This window comes from Oryctolagus cuniculus, chromosome 5 (genome assembly GCF_051225735.1).
Source record: "Oryctolagus cuniculus isolate XC-2025 breed Fujian yellow rabbit chromosome 5, ASM5122573v1, whole genome shotgun sequence".
In the NCBI taxonomy this organism is placed as follows: Eukaryota; Metazoa; Chordata; class Mammalia; order Lagomorpha; family Leporidae; genus Oryctolagus; species Oryctolagus cuniculus.
Genome location: NC_142871.1, coordinates 138,880,394 through 138,901,283, shown reverse-complemented (window position 1 = coordinate 138,901,283; position 20,890 = coordinate 138,880,394). Strand labels below are relative to the sequence as shown.

The 20,890-nt window shown below is 58.0% G+C and overlaps 2 protein-coding genes across 3 annotated transcripts; both read right to left on the bottom strand.

Moving 5' to 3' along the window:
- Positions 1 to 1,816: 1,816 nt before the first annotated feature.
- On the bottom strand, positions 1,817 to 6,913 carry NEU1 (neuraminidase 1). Of its 2 annotated transcripts, none has more exons than XM_002714312.6 (6): positions 6,491 to 6,913; positions 5,959 to 6,151; positions 4,444 to 4,706; positions 3,084 to 3,266; positions 2,664 to 2,886; positions 1,817 to 2,570 (listed from the first exon to the last, which is right to left on the bottom strand). In XM_002714312.6, the coding sequence occupies exons 1-6, from the start codon at positions 6,650 to 6,652 to the stop codon at positions 2,344 to 2,346; spliced, it is 1,251 nt and encodes a 416-aa protein (XP_002714358.3). In that variant the 5' UTR covers positions 6,653 to 6,913; the 3' UTR covers positions 1,817 to 2,343. The 2 variants fall into 2 exon arrangements, with proteins under 2 accessions (XP_002714358.3, XP_089190372.1); XM_089334246.1 differs by having other exon boundaries at positions 4,320 to 4,706; positions 6,491 to 6,793.
- A 163-nt stretch (positions 6,914 to 7,076) lies between these two features.
- On the bottom strand, positions 7,077 to 20,692 carry SLC44A4 (solute carrier family 44 member 4). Its single transcript, XM_008262603.5, has 21 exons — positions 20,583 to 20,692; positions 18,900 to 18,948; positions 18,353 to 18,426; positions 18,163 to 18,241; positions 16,129 to 16,228; positions 15,913 to 16,038; positions 15,680 to 15,740; positions 13,726 to 13,810; positions 13,566 to 13,649; positions 13,120 to 13,355; positions 12,919 to 13,018; positions 12,282 to 12,374; positions 11,960 to 12,062; positions 9,044 to 9,297; positions 8,868 to 8,962; positions 8,675 to 8,778; positions 8,496 to 8,569; positions 8,196 to 8,266; positions 8,010 to 8,104; positions 7,844 to 7,928; positions 7,077 to 7,319 (listed from the first exon to the last, which is right to left on the bottom strand). Exons 1-21 carry the CDS (start codon positions 20,614 to 20,616, stop codon positions 7,198 to 7,200), a joined length of 2,124 nt encoding a protein of 707 aa, XP_008260825.2. The 5' UTR covers positions 20,617 to 20,692; the 3' UTR covers positions 7,077 to 7,197.
- Between the last annotated feature and the right edge of the window lie 198 nt (positions 20,693 to 20,890).

The following is a 20,890-nucleotide window of genomic DNA, read 5'->3' as shown; positions in this document are numbered from 1 at the left end:
ATGTCAACTGGGTATTAGATGATATGTTATTAATTGCTGGGGAGTGCAATGGCATTGTGGTTTTATAATAACCATAATGGTCATTTTATTATTTATTTTCACTTTATTTAAAAGGCAAAGAGAGGTTTTTTAAAAATATTTTTTAATTAAAGGAATTATCTCAGTTTTTTTTAAGATTTATTTATTTATTTGAAAGGCAGAGTTACAGAGAGGCAGAGGCAGAGAGAAAGGTCTTCCATCTGCTGGTTCACTCCCCTGATGGCTGCAATGTTTAGAGCTGGGCTGATCCAAAGCCAGGAGTCAGGAGCTTCTTCCAGGTTTCCCATGCAGGTGCAGGGGCCCAAGGCCATCTTCTGCTGCTTTCCTAGGCCATAGCAGAGAGCCGGATCGGAAGTGGGGCAGCTGGGACTTGAACTGGTGCCCATATAAGATGCTGGCACTACAGGCAGCAGCTTTACCTGCTGTGCCACAGTGCTGGCCCCAGGTTTTTTTTTTTTTTTTTTAAGATTTATTTATTTATTTGAAAGGCAGAGTTAGAGAGAGAGAGAGAGAGAGAAAGAGAGGGAGAGTCAGAGAGAGTGGTTTTCCATCCACTGGTTCACTCCCCTAATGACTGCAATGACTGGAGCTGGGCTGATCCGAAGCCAGGAGCTTCTTCTGGGTCTCCCACAAAGGTGCAGGGGCCCAAGCACTTGGGCCATCCTATTTTGCTTTCCCAGGTGCATTAGCAAGGAGCTGGATCAGAAGTGGAGCAGCTGGGACTTGAACTGGTGCCCCTATGGGATGCTGGCACTGAAGGCAGCAGCTTAACCCACTATGCCACAGTGCTGGCTCCAAGATAGTTTTTTTTTTTTTTTTTTTTTTTTTAAGATTTTGAAAGGCAGGGCAACAGAAAGAGGAAGAGACAGAGAGAAAGAGAAAGGGAGCTCTTCCATCCCCTGGTTCACAACAGCTAGGGCTGGGCAGGCAGAAGCCAGGAGCCAGGAACTCCATCTGTGTCTCCCAGGTGGGTGCAGGGGACCAAGTCTTGTGCCATCTCCTGCTGCTTTCCCAGGCACATTAGCAGGGAGCTGGATCAGAAGGGCAGCAGCCGGGACTCAAACTGGTTCCCATACGGGATGGCAGCATCGAAGCTCCTGGCTTAGCCCACTGTGCCACGGTGCTGGCCTCTGCTCCACCCTTTCTGCAGCATCTGCTGTAACACAAAATTGCCATTTTCTCACACCACGTCACAGGTGGCACTTGCTTCCCTGCCGGGCTGGCCTAGGACCAACTTCCTACCTGCGTTTTATACACCTGCTCCCTGTTTCAGGGTCAGTATCCCACCACATCTTAGAAATATAAAACACGGGCAGGCATTTAGCCTAGCAGCTGAGATATCTGCTCCCCATACTGCAGTGGGTTGGAAGCCTGCCGCTGGCTCCTGACTCCAGCTCTCGGCTAATGCAGACTGTGGGAAGCAGTGGTGATGGGGGAGACCTGGACTGAGTTCCGGGCTTCTGGGTTTGGCCCCCGGCCCGGCCCTGGCCACTGCAGGCATCTGGGGAGGAGGCCAGTGGATAGCAACTCTGCCTTTAAAGAAAATTAATTAAAAAGAAGAGAGATTCAAAGCACAGCAGTGTTGCACTTAGGTGTCAGGCCCAGCTCTCTCTCCTCGTTACCCCCAAAGATCAGCCTGTTTTTCTGTGGGAGGCAGAAACGTCGGAGGGAAGGGGCTGAGCTGCCACATCCAGGTCTCACAGGCCACAGCACTCAGCGCCTCCCCCAGAGCTCACTCCCGGTCTCGCAACTTCAGGAAAACACGCACAGAAACACGGAGGCTCTAACACGTTCATCTTCATTAAAACGCTGAGTTCCTACAGTTTGATTCATAAATAGTGATGGGCAGGAGGGTGCACCTAGTTCCTTACCCTGAAACCAAACATCCTGCCCCCTGGCAACCTCCACCAACCCTCTCCAAAGCCAGATTCTCACCCCAACCCCAGAGAGGAGGCTCCGCCTTCCTCAGGTCCCTGAGTTCACATTTATTCGATTCCACAGGCCCACCTGGCTCAGCCCAAAAAAGGACAAAAATCACTGTCCTGGAAGGGCCGAGAGGGGCCAGGGTCACACCCGGCAACGAGCAGAGGAAGCACTTCCGGGTGAGAGCAGGACTTCCTGTGTGGGACAGGAAGTGGCTTCAGTGCTAACAGAGGGATTGTCCTACCAAAAAGAAGTTGGTTTTCCAAAAGGTTAGGGCCCACAGGAACGTGGGACCATCACTGGGCACCTCCAGCTGGCCTTCTAAGAACCGTGCGCCTGAAGGCAAAGTCCAGGCCTTCTCCTCTGGGGCGGGGCCGCAGCTCAGAGCACCCCGTAAATGCTGACTTTGACCAGAGAGATGCTCTCTGTGTAGTGGTTCTGGCCTTTCTCATACAGGACGTAGAGCTGGGACGCCTGCTTCTCGCCATCCACGCTGTCCTCCAGGGCTGTCAGCGATGAGTAGCCACTGGGCCCTGGCCACAGCTGCACTGTCTCTTTTTGCCATGAGGTGCCATTGCTGAAGCTCCAGCGGAGGGTCAGGTTCACTCCTGGGGAGAGGGGAGGGGAGGGAGGGCGTGTCTGGGCCCAGGTCTGCTGGAGACACTAGACTCCCCAGCCGGCCCTACCCAGCAGGCACTCACGGAACTCGGGATGGGCTGGGTTGGAGAAGAAGACGATGCCGGAGCTGGTGGCAAGGGCTCCTGCCGCGACCACGGGGTCCACGAGCTCAGGGTCAAAGGTCACGTCCCGGGGCCTCAGCGTATCACAGCCGTCATAGCTGTGCAGGACGATGCGGCAGCGGCAGTGGTAGTTGTTCTGGTTCCGCGCGTTGATGACCACGGACCCATCCAGGAGCTCATAGGGCTGAGGAGAGAGCACAGGGCCTCAGCGGGATAGGGAGGGGGCAGGGCCAACACTCCAGCCTTCAGGGCACCCAGCCTGGGTGGCACCAAGCTGGGCGGCCAGCTCCCGGGTCTGTGTGCTCACTGGTGCTCTGAGCACAGGGCAGACCAGGGAGTGGGCGCCACCCCGCCACCCCGCCCCCAGCCGGGGCTCCTGACCTGGCACTCGTCGGGGTTGAAATCGTTCTCCCGCTTGGGCTGGCCGTAGGGGATGCCAGTGATCCTCCCGCCGTAGCGCCAGGAGGCGCCATGGTCATCGCTCAGGAGACAGAAGACACCATCTCGCTCCAGCGTCCCGTGGCCACACACGATGAGCCGGCCCTTGTGTGGCTCGCGCTGTTTCTGTGGGGAGCGGAGCTGGGTGTCACAGACGGCGACGCAGTGGGGGCTCTGAGACAGGGTCAGGAGCTCATGGCCTCCCAGGCATGAGGACATGTGTGTTCCCCTTCAGGTCCGCCCTTCCTCACTGAGGTCCTGGAAGGACTCTGCAGACAGACTGCCTGAATTAAGCAGCTCTTTCTGAGACATGCTGTGCACAGGGGGACACAGCCACAGGGCAGCTTCAGGGCTAAAACCCAACCCGTGGGGGCCGGCGCTGTGGTGTATCGGGTAAAGCCACCTCCTGTGGTGCCGGCATCCCACACGGGCGGCAGTTCAGGCCCTGCCTGCTCCTCTTCTGATCCAGCTCCCTGCCAATGGCCTGGGAAAGCAGCAGAGAATGGCCCAAGTCCTTGGGTCGCCATACCATGGGAGACCCAGAAAAAGCTCCTGGCTCCTGGCTTCAGACTGGCCCAGCCTAGCCATTGCAGCCATCTGGAGAGTGAATCAGGGGATGGAAGATCCCTCTTTCTCTGCCTCTGCCTCTCTGTAACTCTGCCTTTGAAATAAATAGGAGCTGGCACCTGTAGTGCCAACATCCCATATGGGCACCGGTTCTAGTCCCTGCTGCTCTACTTCAAATCCAGTTCTCTGCTATGGCCTGGGAAAGCAGTAGAAGATGGCCCAAGTCCTTGGGCCCCTGCACCTGCATGGGAGACCCGGAAGAAGCTCCTGGCTCCTGACTTCAGATTGGCCCAGCTCTGGCCGTTGCGGCCATCTAAGGAGAGAACCAGTAGATAGAAGATCTCTCTGTATCCCCTCTCTCTGTAACTCTGCCTTTCAAATAAATAAATATTTTTTAAAAATAATAAATAAATAAATCTTTAAGAAAACAACCAAAAAACCCAAACCTAAGCTCACTTACCAAACTACACCCCCTCACTGGCCTGGGTCTGCCTGAAGTTAGGGGTGTCTTTGCCTACCTTGCCTAAGAGCAGGTACAACCCCAGGTGGGAAGCCAGTGGCAAAGCTCTGTCCTCCCTGCTAGGGGGTTCCTCCCAGGACATCCTTTCTTACCAGGGAATCCCACCCAAGACAGAAGACCGGATGCACAGCGTCTTCCCCGGGAAGGAGCCCATTCAAAGGCATGCCCCCAGTGTGTCCGCAAGGCAGGCCCGTCCACTCATCTCTCAGCAGAGACCTGGATGCCGGAGCCTGGGCCAGGGGCAAACATCTCAGTGCCAATATCCAGCGAGAGGTTCCGGGGCAAGCTCCAGGAAATGCCGTCATCCTTGCTCCATATCAGCATGGTGGAGGCCACCTGGCAGCCGGCCCTGTGAGCGCAGAGGCTGTAGAAAAGGAACACCACTCCCGTCTCCACGTCGCTCACCACGGCCCCCAGGTTGAGCCCGTCGGGGGTTTCCCCGTCATCTACAATAAACGCGGTAGAGGACCATGTGCTGCCTGAGAAAGAAAACAGGGAGAAAGCACCGTGAGAACGCACAAGGTCCCCTTCCGACCACTTTCTGTTAATGTCCTGCCGCCAGCCAGGCACCCAAGGCTTACAGTGGCCCCAGGGCCCCGTGACCATCGGCATCTTATCTGCTCTTCCTGCTCACTCCATCCAGCGACAGCAGATCCTTCCCATTCCTCAAATACCTCCCCTCCTGCAGGCCTCCGCTCAGGTCTGCACCCTTCGTCCCGGCTCACTCTTCACCTCCTTCCAGTCTTTGCTGGAATGTCACCTGTTTACAGTCGCAGTCCACCATGGGCACACCCCGCGCCTCTAGCATCGATCCCATTCAACACACACACACAAATCTATTTAGTATGCTCATTGTGGGGCTCCTCCCAACAGAACATAACTCCCAGAAGGGGCAGGGATTTTGGTCTGTTCTGTTCATTGCTGCATTCCCTTGAATGGGGTACCCAGTGGGGCTTAAGCCACTACCTATAATGATGACATCCTGTATTGCTCTACCTGTTCAAATCCCAGCTGCTCTGCTTCTGATACAGCTCCCTGCTAACACAGCCGGGAAAGCAGAGGAAGAGGCCCCACGTGGGAGACCCAGATGGAGTTCCAGGTTCCTGATTCTGGCCTGGCCCAGCCCCAGCTGTGGTGGCCATTGGGCAGTGAATAAGCAGTTGGAAGATTTCTTTCTCTCCGCTACCCCTCTCTCTGTCACTCTGCCATTAAATGAAAAACAAAAAAACCCAAAAACATGACTTGGTATGTAGTAGGTGCCCAATAATTTTTTTTTAGAGGTGTAAGAAGCCCAATGGGCCAGGGAAAGAGGGTGAGAGAGTAAGAAAGAGAGATCAAGAGAGCACGTGTTTGGGAACAGCTCCTGTTAAACCTTTGCGGGGGGAGGGGGGACAGGCAGGGAAGCAGGTGCAGTAAATCCCATTAGGGTGGGGGTGGAACTGGCACCTGTGGTTGGGCCATGGGGTCACCTGGTTTCCAGCAGTGGTCGCAGAGGGCTAGAACCTAGGACGGTGTCCAGGGCATAGATCCCGCCACAGGTAAGACTGTGCCATTTTACTAAATAAATATTTTTTGAATGAACATTCACTTATTGCCAATCCCAATGTCCAGATCACGGCCCTGGACGCCTTCCCTCCTCAGGTTCTTCCTACCCCTGGGAGCCCCTGAGCAGTGCGCGCTCCCCATGCATCCAACCCAGCACTTGCTCTTTGGATCCAAGCATCCTCATACCCTGGTCGGTGGACCTCCGCAGCGCGATGAACTTGGCCCCGGCGTCGGATGCCGACATTTTTCTGGCCTCAGCGAAGGCTAGGAGAGTGCCCTGAGGGGTGGCCGTGATGAGCGGGATGCGGAAAGTGTCCACTTCGCCGATCTGTTTCCCGCTCACCCACAGCAGCTGCTCCATGGTCACCAGCGGCTGCACCTGCCACGGGGAGGAGCAAGGGTCAACACGGACCAGCCTGAGTCGGGGTTCTGGGACCGACTCGGACTCGGGTTCTCAGGGGAGTGAGGGTAACTGGGATTCCCAGAAGCACTAGGGATCCTAGTGCAGGAAAGGGGAACCTGAAAAGAGAGTTTGGAGCGAGGCTGGTGGCTGGGAGCGGAAGAGGCGCCACGGGGAGAGAAGGAACGCGGACCTGGGGAGGAAGAGGGGCCGAGAGCGGGTGCGGAGCGGCCTCTAGAAGCGAGGGGCGTCCCATTGCGGGACCGGGCAGCGACCACCCGCGGCAGTCGGGATGGAGATTGACGAGGGGTGACTCACCAGGCTGAAGTCATTCTTAGTCCCAGCTTCGAGCCCGGCCAGAGTCAACAGCAGCTGGAAGAGAGCCGCAAACACCTGCGCCCTACCGCCTCTCCGCAAACCCAGCGTCCGCGGTGCCCAGGGTCCGGCCAGGAGCGCTGAGCCCAGCCGCTCGCCGGTCATCGCTTCCTCAGGCGGCCGCGACCCTCTCCGCGAAACTAGACATGGGCTGGAGCCGATCAGCTGACCCGGGCCCTTTAAACGCCGCGATGTCACCCTCAAGCCCGCCCCGCGCCGGGCAGCCAGGCCGCGGGGCGCGCAGCCGCACCGCCGAGCCTCTAATTGGCCCGAAAGTATCCTGGCCCGCCCATGCGATTCGGTAGCGCCCGAGAGCGCGACCTCCTGATTGGTTCTCCCAAAGGCGCCGGAGCGCGTGACTCGGCGGAGAGCAAATTGACCCGCGCGAAGTTGGGCGGCATTCCTCCGTCCAAGCCTTATGATTGGCTATGGCACCCGGGCCACGTCACGAGGGGCGGGGCCGACTTTTAAAGAGCCGGCGCGAGACGGGGAGAAAAAGGCCGGACGTCTTGGAGTAGAAGTCACAGACTGAGAAAACAAAAATCTCAATCTTTAATAAAATCTTTATACTACAAAATAGAGATCTGTAAGGCGAAGTGTGGCTGGGCGAGGGTACGGGCGGGTGCAGTCCTGGGTCAGGGCCAGGGCCCTCACTTCTTCCTCTTTTTGTCCCCCGGAGGCGCCTCGTTTTTCTTGCCCAGAATCTTCAGAAGGGATTTGGACATGTAATAGGGCCGGTCCCGGGAGCCGTCGTTCCGCTCCAGGTCTTCCACTGAGCCGCAACGAAGACGGGTTAGAAGGGGTGGGAAGTCCGCCCCTGCTCCCGCTGGGTGGGCCTGGGTGGCTCCCGGGTTTTTTTCTCCGGGTTTTGTGGACTGTAAGTGGGATCACCCTAGAGTGATGCTGAGGATAAACTGCAAACGCGCGGCACGGTGATGCACCCCGCGGGGTAAGGAGGCGCCCTCATTACAGCCACCTGCTGGGAAGTCCCCCTTGCGGCCCCTTAAGTGGGGAGGTTCGCTCTTTCCTTTCTTCCCAAACCCCTGGGCACAGGATGTCAGAAGGGACTCCCTCTGCCTCCCCTGGTTCACAAAACGCTGTTTCTGGAAACACCAAGTCTCTAGGAAACACCTGAACAGCCTGGAACCTTGAGGCTGGACTGGACAGGGGTGTTTGTTGTGTGTGTGTGTGTGTGTGTGTGTGCACAGGCAGGGTTGTCACTCATGGAAGCAGAGGAAGAGGGTGTCCACGGTGTGTGTGTGTGTGTGTGTGTGTGTGGCCGGGGTTGTCACTCACAGAAGCAGAGGAAGAGGGTGTCCACGCACATGCCAAAAACACTGAAGAAGCCACTGGCGATGACGTAGGCCCCCACGATGGAGGTCTGGAAGACAGAAAGCCCAATGGGGCTGCTAGGTTCCTTTGGAAAGTCGGGGTGTGCGGCAGAGGGGGCGGGGTCACTCACCATGATGGGCAGCCAGTAATAGTTGAGGTGGGGGTTCTCAAAGTCTTTACCCAGTCCCTGGATTCGGCCCGAGAAAAAAAAGAAGGCCAAGACCCCTGTGGGAGAGGACTAGAGGTTAGGGCTTTCCTCTGAGGCCGCCAGGCACCCCGACCCTCTGTCCCCACCAGGCTTGGCCTTGGCGCGTACCAACACCTCCGACCACCAGCAGCTTCCCAAAGAACAGCAGCAGGTCTGTGACTTTATCCAGGACCACCACCCTGTACCGGAAGTTAGGGCGAGTGTGGGGGGGTGAGAGGCCGTGGTGGGGGTGGGTGCTGGGCTACATACGTCGCTCGACAGGTGCAAATTGAAAACTGTTCCCATTTCCAGTGGTGCTAGCCGGGCCTCCAATGGCACGCAGGGCCCTTCCCAGCACAGCACGCACAGCTGTGGGTGGGTGATCTAAGGGGACCCCTCCACTCCGTGGGTGGGGGGGGACAGCCTGACCTGATAATGTTTCGCATGAGCAGCATGAAGGCGTTCTTGGCCGAGACGCAGAAATTCTTGCCGTAGATAGCGATCTGAGGGAGGGAGGGCAGGAGGGTGGGCATCGCCTGTGCTGAGCTTGCCTGGGCCGGCCGGGGGCACTGGAGCGGGGAGGAGGGGCGCTTGCACTGTCGGCTCACCATGATGTAGGCGTTGCGGTTCAGGAACTTGATGAACTTCTCCAGACACCAGAGGCAGCACTTGAAGCAGCACATGATGCAGCGGGCCACAGGGTTCTGGGCTCCTGGGGGCAGAGGCAGCTCCTGCTTGCTCTCTGCTCGCTGAGAGCCCTGGCCAAGGACCCGGCTGCCCAGCACCGGACTTGGAGCTCACCTCTCAGCTTGTGGTCGATGTACTCCAAGACGATCCGGGCCAGCTGCACCAGGGTCAGGATGAGGGCCCCAAACGCCAGAGACCCAGTGTGGTACCTGCAGAGGGAGCTGGACGGTCAGGCAGGCGGCCCTGGCACCCCGGGGACTTCAATCCCGCAGCCCCTGTCCCAGGCTTACCGCAGTGTGCGGATGAAGGCAGAGGCCAGGGGGAAGGTGGGGATGTCTCGGGGCTTATGGAAGGCCCAGTAGAAGGAGGCAAAGGCCCCGGCCAGCACACACTGGCCCAGGGCCAGTACCCAGTTAACGGTCCAGAAGAGCCCCAGGACCCCGTAGATTTGCAGGTTGAAGATAGAACGTTGCACCAGGCCTGTGGACGAGTAGCTCTGGAAGACGCACATGAGCCCTGGGCACGAGTAGTTCCTGGACGGGGCCTGGGAGTGGGCGGGGCAGCAGAGCAGGTTCAGGCCCAGGCTTCAGAGACCTCAGTGCAGGGCCCCCACCTCTGGCCAAGGCCAGCTGGCGCCTGTCCCTCCCAGGGGCGAGGGAGGGAAGTGGCCGCCTGGAGTTCCGTCTCCAGGCTCACGCTGGGCTCCGCCTGCCTATCATGTGAGCCGGATGAGCTTCCTTGTCTTCAGACTGGCACAAGAGCTCCCAGGCCATCTGGGCCAAGCCACCATGGTGTGTGTGCAGGCCGCCTGCCATACCCACTAGCAGCCCCTCCCACAGCGCCTCTGCAATGACACCCAAAACACTTCCCAGTCAGCTAACAGACGGGTACATGGTGAGGTTAAGGGATTATTACTGATGTGTAAGGTGTGATAATGGAGGGAACAGTGGTTACACTCTTTAAAAGTCCTCATCTATTGTGATCCATCCTGGAATACTTACAGGTGAAATGGTATGATGTCTAGAATTTGTCTTAAAAAAAAAAACTCCAGAAAAAAATTACAGGTGCAGAGGGGGTAGATGGAATAAGAATAGCAAAGTTGAGAGCTGTAAGTCTGGGTACAGGGATTCATTGCACTATTTTTCTTTAAAAATTATGCATTTATTTGAAAGGCAAAGTGACAGAGAGGCAGAACCAATCGAACCCAGAGAGAGTGAGACAGAGCCAGGCATGGCTAGTCAAACCAGAGTGAGGGTGAGGGTGAGAAAGTGAGAGAGTGAGAGAGAGTGAGAGAGAGTGAGAGAGAGTGAGTGAGAGAGTGAGAGAGTGAGAGAGAGAGAGGGAGAGAGGGAGAGAGGGAGGGAGGGAGGGAGGGAGGGAGGAAGGAAGGAAGGAAGGAAGGAAGGAAGGAAAATGAATCTTCCATCTGCTGGCTCAGCCCACCAAATTGCGGCAATAGTGGAAGGCTGGGCCAGGAAGAAGCAAAAGCCAGGATCCAGGAACTCTATCCGAGTCTTCCAGGTAGTGGGAGCAACTGAGCTCCCTGAGCTGTCATCCGTGGCCGGGATTCCAGGCCTATCAGGGAGCTGGATTGGCAGCATCAGGGACTCAAACTGGCACTCCGACATGGATGCATGCATCCCCAGTGGTGGCCTGACCCACCGCACCACAAAGCCTGCCTGTCCCTGTATTACTATCTTTACCTTTGCATGTGATTGAAATTTTCCATAGTAAAATGTAAAAATGAGGGGCCAGCGCTGTGGTTAGGTATCCACCTGTGGTGGTGGCATCCCATATGGGCACTGCTTCGAGTCTCAGATCCTCCACTTCCAATCCAGCTCTCTGCTATAGCCTGGGAAAGCAGTAGAAGATGGCCCAAGTCCTTGGGCCCCTGCACCCACGTGGGAGACCAGGAAGCTCCTGACTCCTGGGTCAGATGGGCCCAGCTCCAGCTGTTGCGGCCATCTGGGGAGTGAGCCAGCAGATGGAAGACCTCTCTCTCTCTCTGCCTTTCAAATAAATAAGTAGATCTTAAAAAAAAAAAAAAAAAGGAAAAATGCACAAAAAACAACCCTGTTCAGCAAATATGACACACACAGTCTAGGTAGTTTCTGGAACAGAGTGTGAAATCCTGTGATAGGAAAATTGAGGCGGGTGTTGTAGCACAGCAGCTGGAGCTGCTGCTTGGGACAACTGCATCCAGGTCAGAGTGCAGATTCGGGTGTGGGTTCAAGTCTCATTACACTTTACTTCTGATCTAGCCTCTGGCTAATGCGCATCTGGCCCAGCCCTGGCTGTTGTGGGCATCTGGGGAGGGAATCAGCAGATGGAAAATTCTCCCCTCTCCCTCTCTCTTTCTCTCTCTCTGCCTTGCAAGCAGATGAAAGTAAACAAGCTTAAAAGAAATGAACCACTGTTCACTTTGTGCAGAACTGTAGGCTGCGTCCATCTTCACTGCTGGCTGGAGGACAGGTTGAAAATGAGCCGCAGGTCCTTCTGGGCTGTCACCCCCAGGGCCTGGCATGCAGTGGCCCTCTGACATGTCAGAGCCTCCCTTTCACAGAGTGGGGCTAATGCCCGCAGCCACAGCCCAGGGGCCCAGCTCAGCCAAGTGGATGACCTGGCGCAAAGCACTGAGGACAACCCCTTCCCAGCAGGCTAGTGCGCCTCCGCCCCGGGACCCTGGCTGGGGACTTTGGGGAGCAGCTGCCCCCTCTCTCCCATCCCCCGTGCCCTCAGGACTCCCACCTGCACCTGCGTATGCATAGGGCAGCATTCTCAAGAAGGAGGGCAAAACAAAACGACCCGACCAGTGGTGAGCTCTTAACAGGTGCCAGGCATTGTATTAAGCACCGTGCACGTCCAATGTCATTGAACCGTCTCAGCCACCCACATGGACAGGTATTAAGATCATGTCCATCTTACAGGGGAGTGGCTGGGGCGCGGGGGTGGTTCATGGGCCTCCAGGCAGAGGACCGACCCAGTATCCAGCCCCAGTTGCTACCTCCCCATCAGGCCAAGGCTCTTGTCCCAGGCTCCACAAGAAGAATGTGAGATCAGGGGCCAGTGGCCTGGCTGCTTCCTGCCCTGCTGTGTGGCCTTGCGCGAGCTCCTCACCCTCTTTGGGCATCAGCCCCCTCTGTGCAAGGAAGGATTTGATCAGTGGCCCCTCACGTGCCCTCCACATCTACTCCATGTCCCCTCACCATCGGGTCACATGACGTATTCATCGGCACTTCCTCACAGCCGGGCAAGCTGGCGTTGGGGGCCCAGTAGACGTACTGGGGTTGCCCTGATGTGGCCAGGTATCCAGTTGGGGTGTCAAGGAAAACATGAGCTGGAACGCCCGCAGGCCGCGCCCTAGAGACCTGTTCCTGGGTGCACAAAGCGGGCTGGAGGTCACGCGGTGCCCGTGCTTTCAACTCTGGCCTGCAGGGGCTGTGTCTTCCCAACAGCACTGAGGCGCTGCCAGGAAAGCGCTCCTACACGCCCCGCCCGGCCCCGCAAATCCAGGAGGGCAAAGGATACAACGCAGTCATAGCCCAGTAGGCAATGCAGATGAGCAGGAGGACGAAGGTGAGCAACGGGAAGAACATGGTCGACAGCATCTGTCCCACCGCCCTGTGGGGGAGGGAAGAGCTGCAGCCAACACGGCCCCGCGGATCTTCTCACGGGGCTGACCTCTGACCCTGCAGGCTGGGAGCCACCGGGCAGCTTCAGAGTCGTTCCTGCCCGTGTCCCCAGCTCCTAGGGCAGGTGCCCACTGCATCAACCAGATTCAGGTCCCACAGAAGAAGCGAGCATGGCAGAGAAGCCACCGCGGCGGCTTCCAGGGGGTGAGGGAAGAGTCTCTTGTAGATTTGGCAGCTCCTGGTTGGGGGGCAAGCTGCTTCTCCCTGCCAGGATTCTGGCCTCCTACCCACAACCACCACGCTCCTACCAACCCTTCTAGAAGGCCTACTCCACGTTCTAGGCACTGGACAGGGCTTACTCATTTAATCTCGGTGATAACCTATACCCATTTTACAGATGGCAAAACTGAGGCTCTGAGCGTCCAAGTCACACATCTGTGTTAGCCATCGCACTACTCTGCCCTCCTCCTCTAGGGCTCCCCGCCACCCCCTAGCTGGGCCCGCAGCCCTGCCGCAGCCCCGTCATTCCTCACTTGCTGGCCTCCTTCAGCAGGGCGATGGCGATGCGAATCCGCTGTCGCAGGAAGATCAGCATCAGCAGCAGGATGCCTTCGAGCACGGCCAGCAGGATCACTGCGGGGCGCAGGGGTAGGGGGACCTGTGTTGGGGCCGGGCCAGGCACAGCCCAGGATGTCCCTGGACGGCTGGTGGCTTGGGGCATGCGGGGCACTCACGGGCGGCCAGCCAGGTCTCCTGCACGCTCTGGTAGGCGCTGAGGTTGGTGGTGAAGCCCAGCTGGGAGATGGAGGCACCCTGGTCCCGCAGCACCCGGTACTCCTTCCAGCAGTGGTAGATGCCGTAGGCCAGCACGGCCAGCACCCCTAGGATCAGCAGGAGCACCAGGGGCCCGGCCACCAGGCGCAGAAGCAGGATAAACAGCAGGCTGAGGAGCAGAGCCACGCCCAGGGCACTGCAGGTGGCATGGGGAGCTTAGGGTCAGCCTTGTCAGAGGACCCCCAGTGCCCCTCCCCTGTAAGTCCTGCCGGGCTAGGGGTCCGTTCTGAGCTGCGGCCCCTCCTGCTCTGGCCAGAGCCTCTGTTTCAGAAATCAGGCTGGGAGAGGGGACCAGGGAGGGGGAGAAGGGAAAATGGGCCTGGGGGGTGGGGCTCTGGCGACTCACACAAGAATCCAATACCAGGACTGCGCGAAGTCTTCAAAGATCTTCACGCTGATGTCTCGGGCATTGAGAGCGTCAAGAACCCCGCTGTTGGGGAGAGACAATCAGGGGGCGCTGTGGGGGAAGGGCAGGGGTGCAGATGTGCGGGCTGGGGGATGCCTACCTGATGCCCTGAGAGATGGACGTGTTGCTGATTCCTGGGAGTTCTGGGGAGGTCACATTGGACCACGGAAAGCAACGGCCCAGGGCTGCAGGGGAGAAGTGGGTGCTGGGTACTGAGTGCTGGGCAGGAGACCTCTGCCTGGGAAGGCTCTGCCCCCTGCCCAGGCCACAGTGCCCTGGAGGGGGCGGGGAGGAGTGCTGGCTCGGCCCCCCCAGCAGCCAATGGGAGCTCCTGGCTTGCAGAGCCCAAGCCCCCCACCCCACCCCCACCCCCGGTCTCCACTGCTACCCTGTTTCAGCCCCTCCTCCCCCTCTGGCCTGGACCTTATAACTTCCACCCCTGACCTTGCCACATCTCAGTCCGTCCTCTGGGAGGACCAACAGGCCTCATCATTCCAGGGCCAGTCCACACTCGCTGGCCAGGCTTCCGGGTCCTGCCAGCCGAGCCCTGCTCACTGCTGCCTCGGCTCCATGCTTGCTCTTGTTGGGTCTTTCAGAGCTTCCCGGGCCCCCAGAAACGCCATCCACTCTCCCCTGGTCAGCCCCAGCTCCGGCTCAGCTCCCCCAGGAAGCCCTCCCACCCCACCCCTATTTCCCGAGGCTCCTGCAGAGCCATTGGCTGCCACTCTCACATCATCTTGGCCATGCAGGCTTGCTTTTCCATCTACATTCTATAGATGAGGAACAAGGCTCAGAGAGGTTGAGTAACTGTCCCCAACCCACGCAGCTGGGAAGTGCAGGGATTTCAGCTTAGATGTATCTGGCTTTTCAGTATTTGTTTGAGATACTGCTTGTTGCACTTACACAAAGAACTGGGTATCTTTTCTTATAAGTTAACAAAGAACATTTTCCATTAAAAAAAAAAAAAAGAATAACATTGTGGGGCCGATGCTGTGGTGTAGCAGGTAAAGCTTCTGCCTGCAATGCCAACATCCCATATGGGCACCAGTTCAAGTCCCAGCTGCTCCACTTCCAATCCAGCTCTCTAGTATGGTCTGGGAAAGCAGCAGAAGATGGCCCAAGTCCTTGGGCCCCTGCACCAGTGTGGGAGACCTGTAAGTAGCTCCTGGCTCCTGGCTTTGGATTGGCACAGCTCCGGCCATTACAGCCATTTGGGGAGTGAACCAGAGCATTGAAGACCTCTCTCTCTCTCTCTCTCTGCCTCTGTAATGTTTTCACATTTGATTTTTTTTTTTTTTTGACAGGCAGAGTGGACAGTGAGAGACAGAGACAGAGAGAAAGATCTTCCTTTGCCATTGGTTCACCCTCCAATGGCCACCATGGCTGGTGCACCACGCCTATCCGAAGGCAGGAGCCAGGTGCTTCTCCTGGTCTCCCATGGGGTGCAGGGCCCAAGCACTTGGGCCATCCTCCACTGCACTCCCAGGCCACAGCAGAGAGCTGGCCTGGAAGAGGGGCAACCGGGACAGAATCCGGTGCCCGGACCAGGACTAGAACCCGGTGTGCCGGCGCCGCAAGGCGGAGGATTAGCCTACTGAGCCGCAGTGCCAACCCACATTTGCTTTTAAAAATAACATTTGCTATTGGCAAGAAGAGCATCAGAAAAAAAGAGGTGGGCTGCGACTCCACTGCCCAGCCACACTCGCTTGCAACATTTGGATGCGTGCCCCCAGGCCACACGTCAGTGTGTGCCCAGGGACACCCCAGTGTGTCATGGGATTCTTACAGCCTCTCTGAACATCTCCGGTCCATGTGCCCAGAACACAGCTCAGCAGGGAGAATGTTCTTCCCTGCGTCCGTCCCCAGTACCTGGCACACAGCCAGAACCAATGAGCAGTGGTGAGTTCACTGGGGTGTCGCGCAGCAGAGAGGGACGGGAAAGCCTGGTGCTAATCCCCATTTGGTCACAGACAAGCTGTGTGGCCCTACTCTGTCCGGGCCAGACTTTCGCTCACGGGTGACACCAGCCCAGGGCTAGGAGTGTGTGCTCTCACCTGGAGAGGACGGGAGCAGGAAACGGGGGCACAGTTCCTGTTCCAGGCTTTGGAGCACCGGCTGGGGTGGGGGTGGGGGTGGGGGAGGACAGACAGACGCCCAGACTCAGAATAGAGAAGTGGGTGCCCTCACCACCGCCATCACCCACCACCACCTTGGGGTTCAGCTGGCCCACCCTCCCCGGCTGCTATGGGCCCTCTGGGCAGCAGTGCGGGTTGGGGGCAGAGCTCACCAGATCCCCAGGCACCCCGGGCCGGCAGAAGTTCCTGTTTTCAGAATAGAAGACCTCGCCCACCGTCTGTGAGTACTGGCTCTCTTGCGGGACCCACAGGGCTCCGGGGCAGGAGGCCACACACACCTGGGGAAAGCGGGCGCGCTGAGGCTGAGGGGCAGTCCCCTGGGAACCCCAGGGGCAGCTCTGTGGTGGAGGCAGGCCTGGGGCTCTCACCTGGGGCGTGGGGCACTGGAGGCCGTTGGTGGCGGCTGTGATGATGTTGGTGCCCAGGATGCAGTTGAAGATGTTGAAGTACAGGAGGTAGGGCTTCTCTCTGCAGCAAGGGAGGAGGCCTGCGTGTGGGGGCCTGGCCAGGTGTTGGGGGAGGGGAGGCATGGCTAGGGGGTCTCCCCAAGAGCACAGCGGGGGGGCCAGTGTGGCCTCAGGACTTCACAAGCCAGCTCCTGGCTTTGGCTCAGCTAGGGAGGCGGGGAGACGCCCGCAAGGCTTCTGAGTCATTTAGCATTGACGCAGCTAAAGGTGGCTACACACTTGAACTTGAGGGCCAAACACCCTCCTACCAGCCTTATGACCTCAAGCAGTGGCTGAGCGGCACTTGTGGGTGTCCAGTGCACCTGTCCAGTAGTCCTCCCTTATGCAGCTTCGCTGTCTCCAGCTCCCATTACTCTTGCTAACCACAGTCAGAAAATATTAAATAGAGGCCGGCGTTTTGCCTAGGGGTTGGGACAGCCCACAAGATGCCTGCGCTCTGCAAGAGAATGCCCAGGCTTGAGTCCAGTCCCAGCTTCCAGCTAATGCGCCTCCCGGTCTCAGCTCAAACGGTATGTGGACACCAGGATGGAGTTCCCGGCTCCCAGCTTTGCCCCAGCCCAGCCCTGGTTTTTGGGGCCACTTGGGGGAGCAAACCAGCAGATGGAAGCTGTCTCTGACTCTCAACTAAAATAAATAATAAATAAAAAGGTAATTTATTTTTCTAAAGATTTATTTTGTTTATTTATTTGAAAGGCAGAGTGACACAGAGAGAGGGAGAGACAGAAAGAGAGAGTGGTGGGGGGAGGAGGAGAATCTTCTATCTGCTGGTCCACTCCCCAAATGGAGCTGTGCCAATCTGAAGCCAGGAGCCAGGGGCTTCTTCCAGGTCTCCCACATGGGTGCAGTGGTCCAAGCACCTGGGCCATCTTCCACCACTTTCCCAGGTGCAGTAGCAGGGAGCTGGATCAGAAGTGGAGCTGGGACTCAAACCAGCGCCTATATGGGGGTGCTGGTGCTGCAGGTGGTGATTTAATCCACTGTGCCACAGCCCCGGCCCTATCCCCAAAACGTATTTTAAAAAGAAAATGCTAAATAGGAAATTCCAGAAAGAAGGAATCTGTAAGTTTCAGAGCGCTCCTCACTGCGAGCAGAGTGTTGATGGTTCACTCTGTCCGGCCCTTGTCCAGCGTGTCCACGCCGTGCACCGCCCTGACACCAGAGTGACCATCGTGGCCTCACGGTGCCTGTGCTTGGCTAACCCTTATTTTACCTAATAACGGCCCCAAAGCACAAGGACAGTGATGCTGGTGACTCATCTACACCAGAAAGAAGCCATAAAGTGCTTCCTTTATGTGAGAAGGTCAAAGTACAGGATATTTCCAGAGAGAGAGAGAGAGCATTCGCATAACCTTGATTATACTCTATCATTATAACTGTCCTATTTTATCATTGATTACTGTTAATCTCTTACTGGGCCTGATTTCCAAATTAAACGTTATCATAGATTGGTATGTCTAAGAAAATAAATAGACTCTACACACTATTTGAGGTTTTGCATCCCTTGGGGGTCTTGGGACCATTCCCACGGATAAGGGGGCCCTCCTGCACTGCCTACCTGGGACATAGTGAATGGTATAGAAATTGTAGAGGTCCTATGATGCATGGAGCATCCTGCTTGTAGGAACTGAGAGCATTGCTTCTGAAGACATCCGTCTGCTTCAGACGAGGAAGTCAAAGCCCGGAGATCCTGAGTGTCTTGCCCAAGGCCACACAACCAGAACTAAACCCAGCTGGGAGTCCAGACTCCAATCTCTGAACTCCAAAACCATGCACTTAACTATGATCCTGCACTGCCTCCCAGGTCTGGGCTGACAGCATAGGAGGCTTTTCTATGCGGCCTGGAGAGGTCAGCTTCCAGGAGGCCCAGGGTGGGGTGGCAACCAGCCCTGTGTGTCCTCTACTCTCCCGCCCACCTCTGCCCGCCTTTGCACTCACTTGTTCTGGCCTATCCCGCAGTAGGCCCCCGTGGAGTTCCTGGGGTAGAGGACTTGCCGAGGGTCTCCATACACCCAGGCTGGAGACAGACACAAATGAATCACACTGGTAGGGGCTCAGTGGGCAGCAGCTGTGGGCGTGGTCCCTGCCCCTCCCCCACTGCCCCAGCTTTGGGCGGCTGGAAACTCACCCACGATCCCCACCACAATGTAACCCAAAATGAAGAGCAGGAAGAGGACGCAGCAAATGACATCTGTGCAGCCCCTGGGAGAGAAATGGGGATGGGAGCTGGGGGAGTCTGCTTCCGGGAGGGGCTGTGTGGGGTGCCGTCCCCTGGGGTCCCAGGCTGGCCAGTGGCGGGGGGGTGGGGTGCGAGTGGGCGGCAGCAGCAGGGCTTATTAAAGGGAATCTCTGAGTCTGGTTGGGTACGTCTTCTTCTGAGTGTTTTCCCAAAGGGCACGAGCAGGTGTAGCCAGCACCCAAACCAGGGAACAAACATCTCAAGCATCTAGAAAGCCCTGGAGCCCCAGGACACAGCAGCCCGCCCCAAGGCACCACGCAGCAGGACACAGGACACAGCAATCCGTCCCAAGGCACCACGCTTTTGGGGGTGGTGGTGGTGGTTCTTTTTTCTGCTTCTTACTAATATTTCAGCAAAGATAAAGCAAAAGCAAACAAAATGACCTCTTCCCCTGACTCTGCCCCCACACCTACCCCAGGCAGTGCTCAGAACTCACCTGTTCTTGATGGGGCCTCGAAAGGAGGGGTCGTACTTGGCTGGTTTCCCTGAGGGGCACGGGGAGGAGGGTGGGCAGTGAGGCCCCCATAACCAGCCCTCAGGTATTGAGGGGGGGTGGTAATGGCAGGGCAGTGCCGGCAGGAGTAGGGGACAGGGTTGGGAGGGGGCAGGAAAGGTAGGGTCCCAGTCTGGTCAGTCACCAAATCCCCAGGAATTCCACCCGGCTCTTGGTCCCCTGTTCCCCTTCTCCTGAGTCTCCCTCCAGCTGGCACGTGGGACCCCGTGTCTTAGTGGCTTTCATATCCATCCAACCCCCCCACCCCCACCCCTTGTCCCTTGCCTCTCCCTTAAGCTCCTTCCAGACTGCACAGACCTGGAGCCCCTCTGGCAGGTCATGGCTCCTCCCCACAGGTACCCAGGTCCCACCTCCATCCATGGTTCAAGTCCACAGGTGTCAACCCCCTCCCAGGTCCGGAGACGGAGATGGCCCCTGTGGACCCCCACTCTGAAGGGACCTCAGTCCCCAAGCGGGAAGTCAGGGTGACACCTGAGCTGGCCTGTTGGGACTGTGGCCGCACACTGTTCCTGGTCCTCCCTGAGTACACACTGGGAGGAGGTGGGGCCTGGCAGCCAGGGTCCTCACAGGCACCCAGAGGCAGGGCAAGTCTGGGAAGGGTCCCCGCAGGCACCCAGAGGCAGGGCAAGTCTGGGAAGGGTGGGATCCGTTCTCCCCTGGTGCTCTGGACTCTGTTCCTCCGGGGCCATGGACAGGAGGTGAATGATTGACCCAAAGCTGCTCCAGGAAGTCTACTGGGAAGTTCCATCTGCCCCTTTCCCTATCCCCCTAGGGGCCAAGGCCCAGGGTTCCCTCCCCTCCAGAACAGGAACTCAGACCCTCAAGCCCCAGGCACCCAGGCCTCACTGTTCACAGGGATCTGAAGCTGGCCCTCCCCCCACGCCCTCTGCACCCCTTCTCCTGGGGGCCCTCTCCCCACGCCCCCTGCGCCAGGCTCAAGCCCTTATCCCTCTGAGATCTGGCTCCCTGCCCCTCTCCCCTCCGGCCTCACCCTTCACAGAAACCACCAAAGGCCCTGCCTCTATTCCTCAGAACATTCCAGGCAGGTTCCCACTCCCCCTGTGGCTGGCCCCAGCCCCTCCTCCACAGAGAGGGAGAGACCCCTGCAGGCAGACCCCAGCCTGGTTAGGATCCCAATCCCTCACCGACCCTGACCAGCTGGCCCCGCCCCTTCCTCCCCCACCCCCAGCCGCAGGGCCCGGGCTGAAGCTGCTGCTGCCCACAAGGCCTTGCAGAGCCTCCCCCAGCCCCAGCCCTCCCTGCCTTAAACCCCACTCTCCTGCTCAAGATCCTCCCCGGCCACCCCACGCAGGCTTTGTTTGTCAAGGCCTTGCCTTCAGGGACCCAGAGCCCAGGACTGAAACGCCCCAGGGACCCCAGCTCCAAATCCTCACACACCCCGACCCCAGCGGCAGCCCCCAGCACCGGCTTCAGGCCCGGGTCCCCTCTCCCTCCCAGAACGCCCATTCTGCCTCCTTCCTTGGGCTCCTGCTTCCCGGCCCTGTCCTCGGGGACCCCTGAACTCTTCCTAGTTCCTCTCCCTGCAGCCAGCCCCAGGCACCCTGCCCGCCTGGCCGGCCTCCCTCCCTTCCTCCCCAGCCTCACCGTAGGCCCCGTCCTTGTCCGGCTTTCGCCCCATGGCTCAGTCTCCGGAGTGATTGGAGCCCGGGAGACCTGGCGGCTCACCTGCTGCCTGCCCCGCCCTCCCACACGTCAGAGCCCCACCCCCACCTGTGGTCCCCGACACAGGACACACTAGTTCCTGCTTCCCCACTCTGCCCAGTGGGCCGGGACACTTGAGCCTGGGACCGGGACTCGGGGCTGCTGTGACCACAGTGTGAAGGCCTTGGCACGCTCCAGTAAGAAAACAATTCATTATCTTGCAGACTTTCCCCGTATGGGGTGCGCCAGCC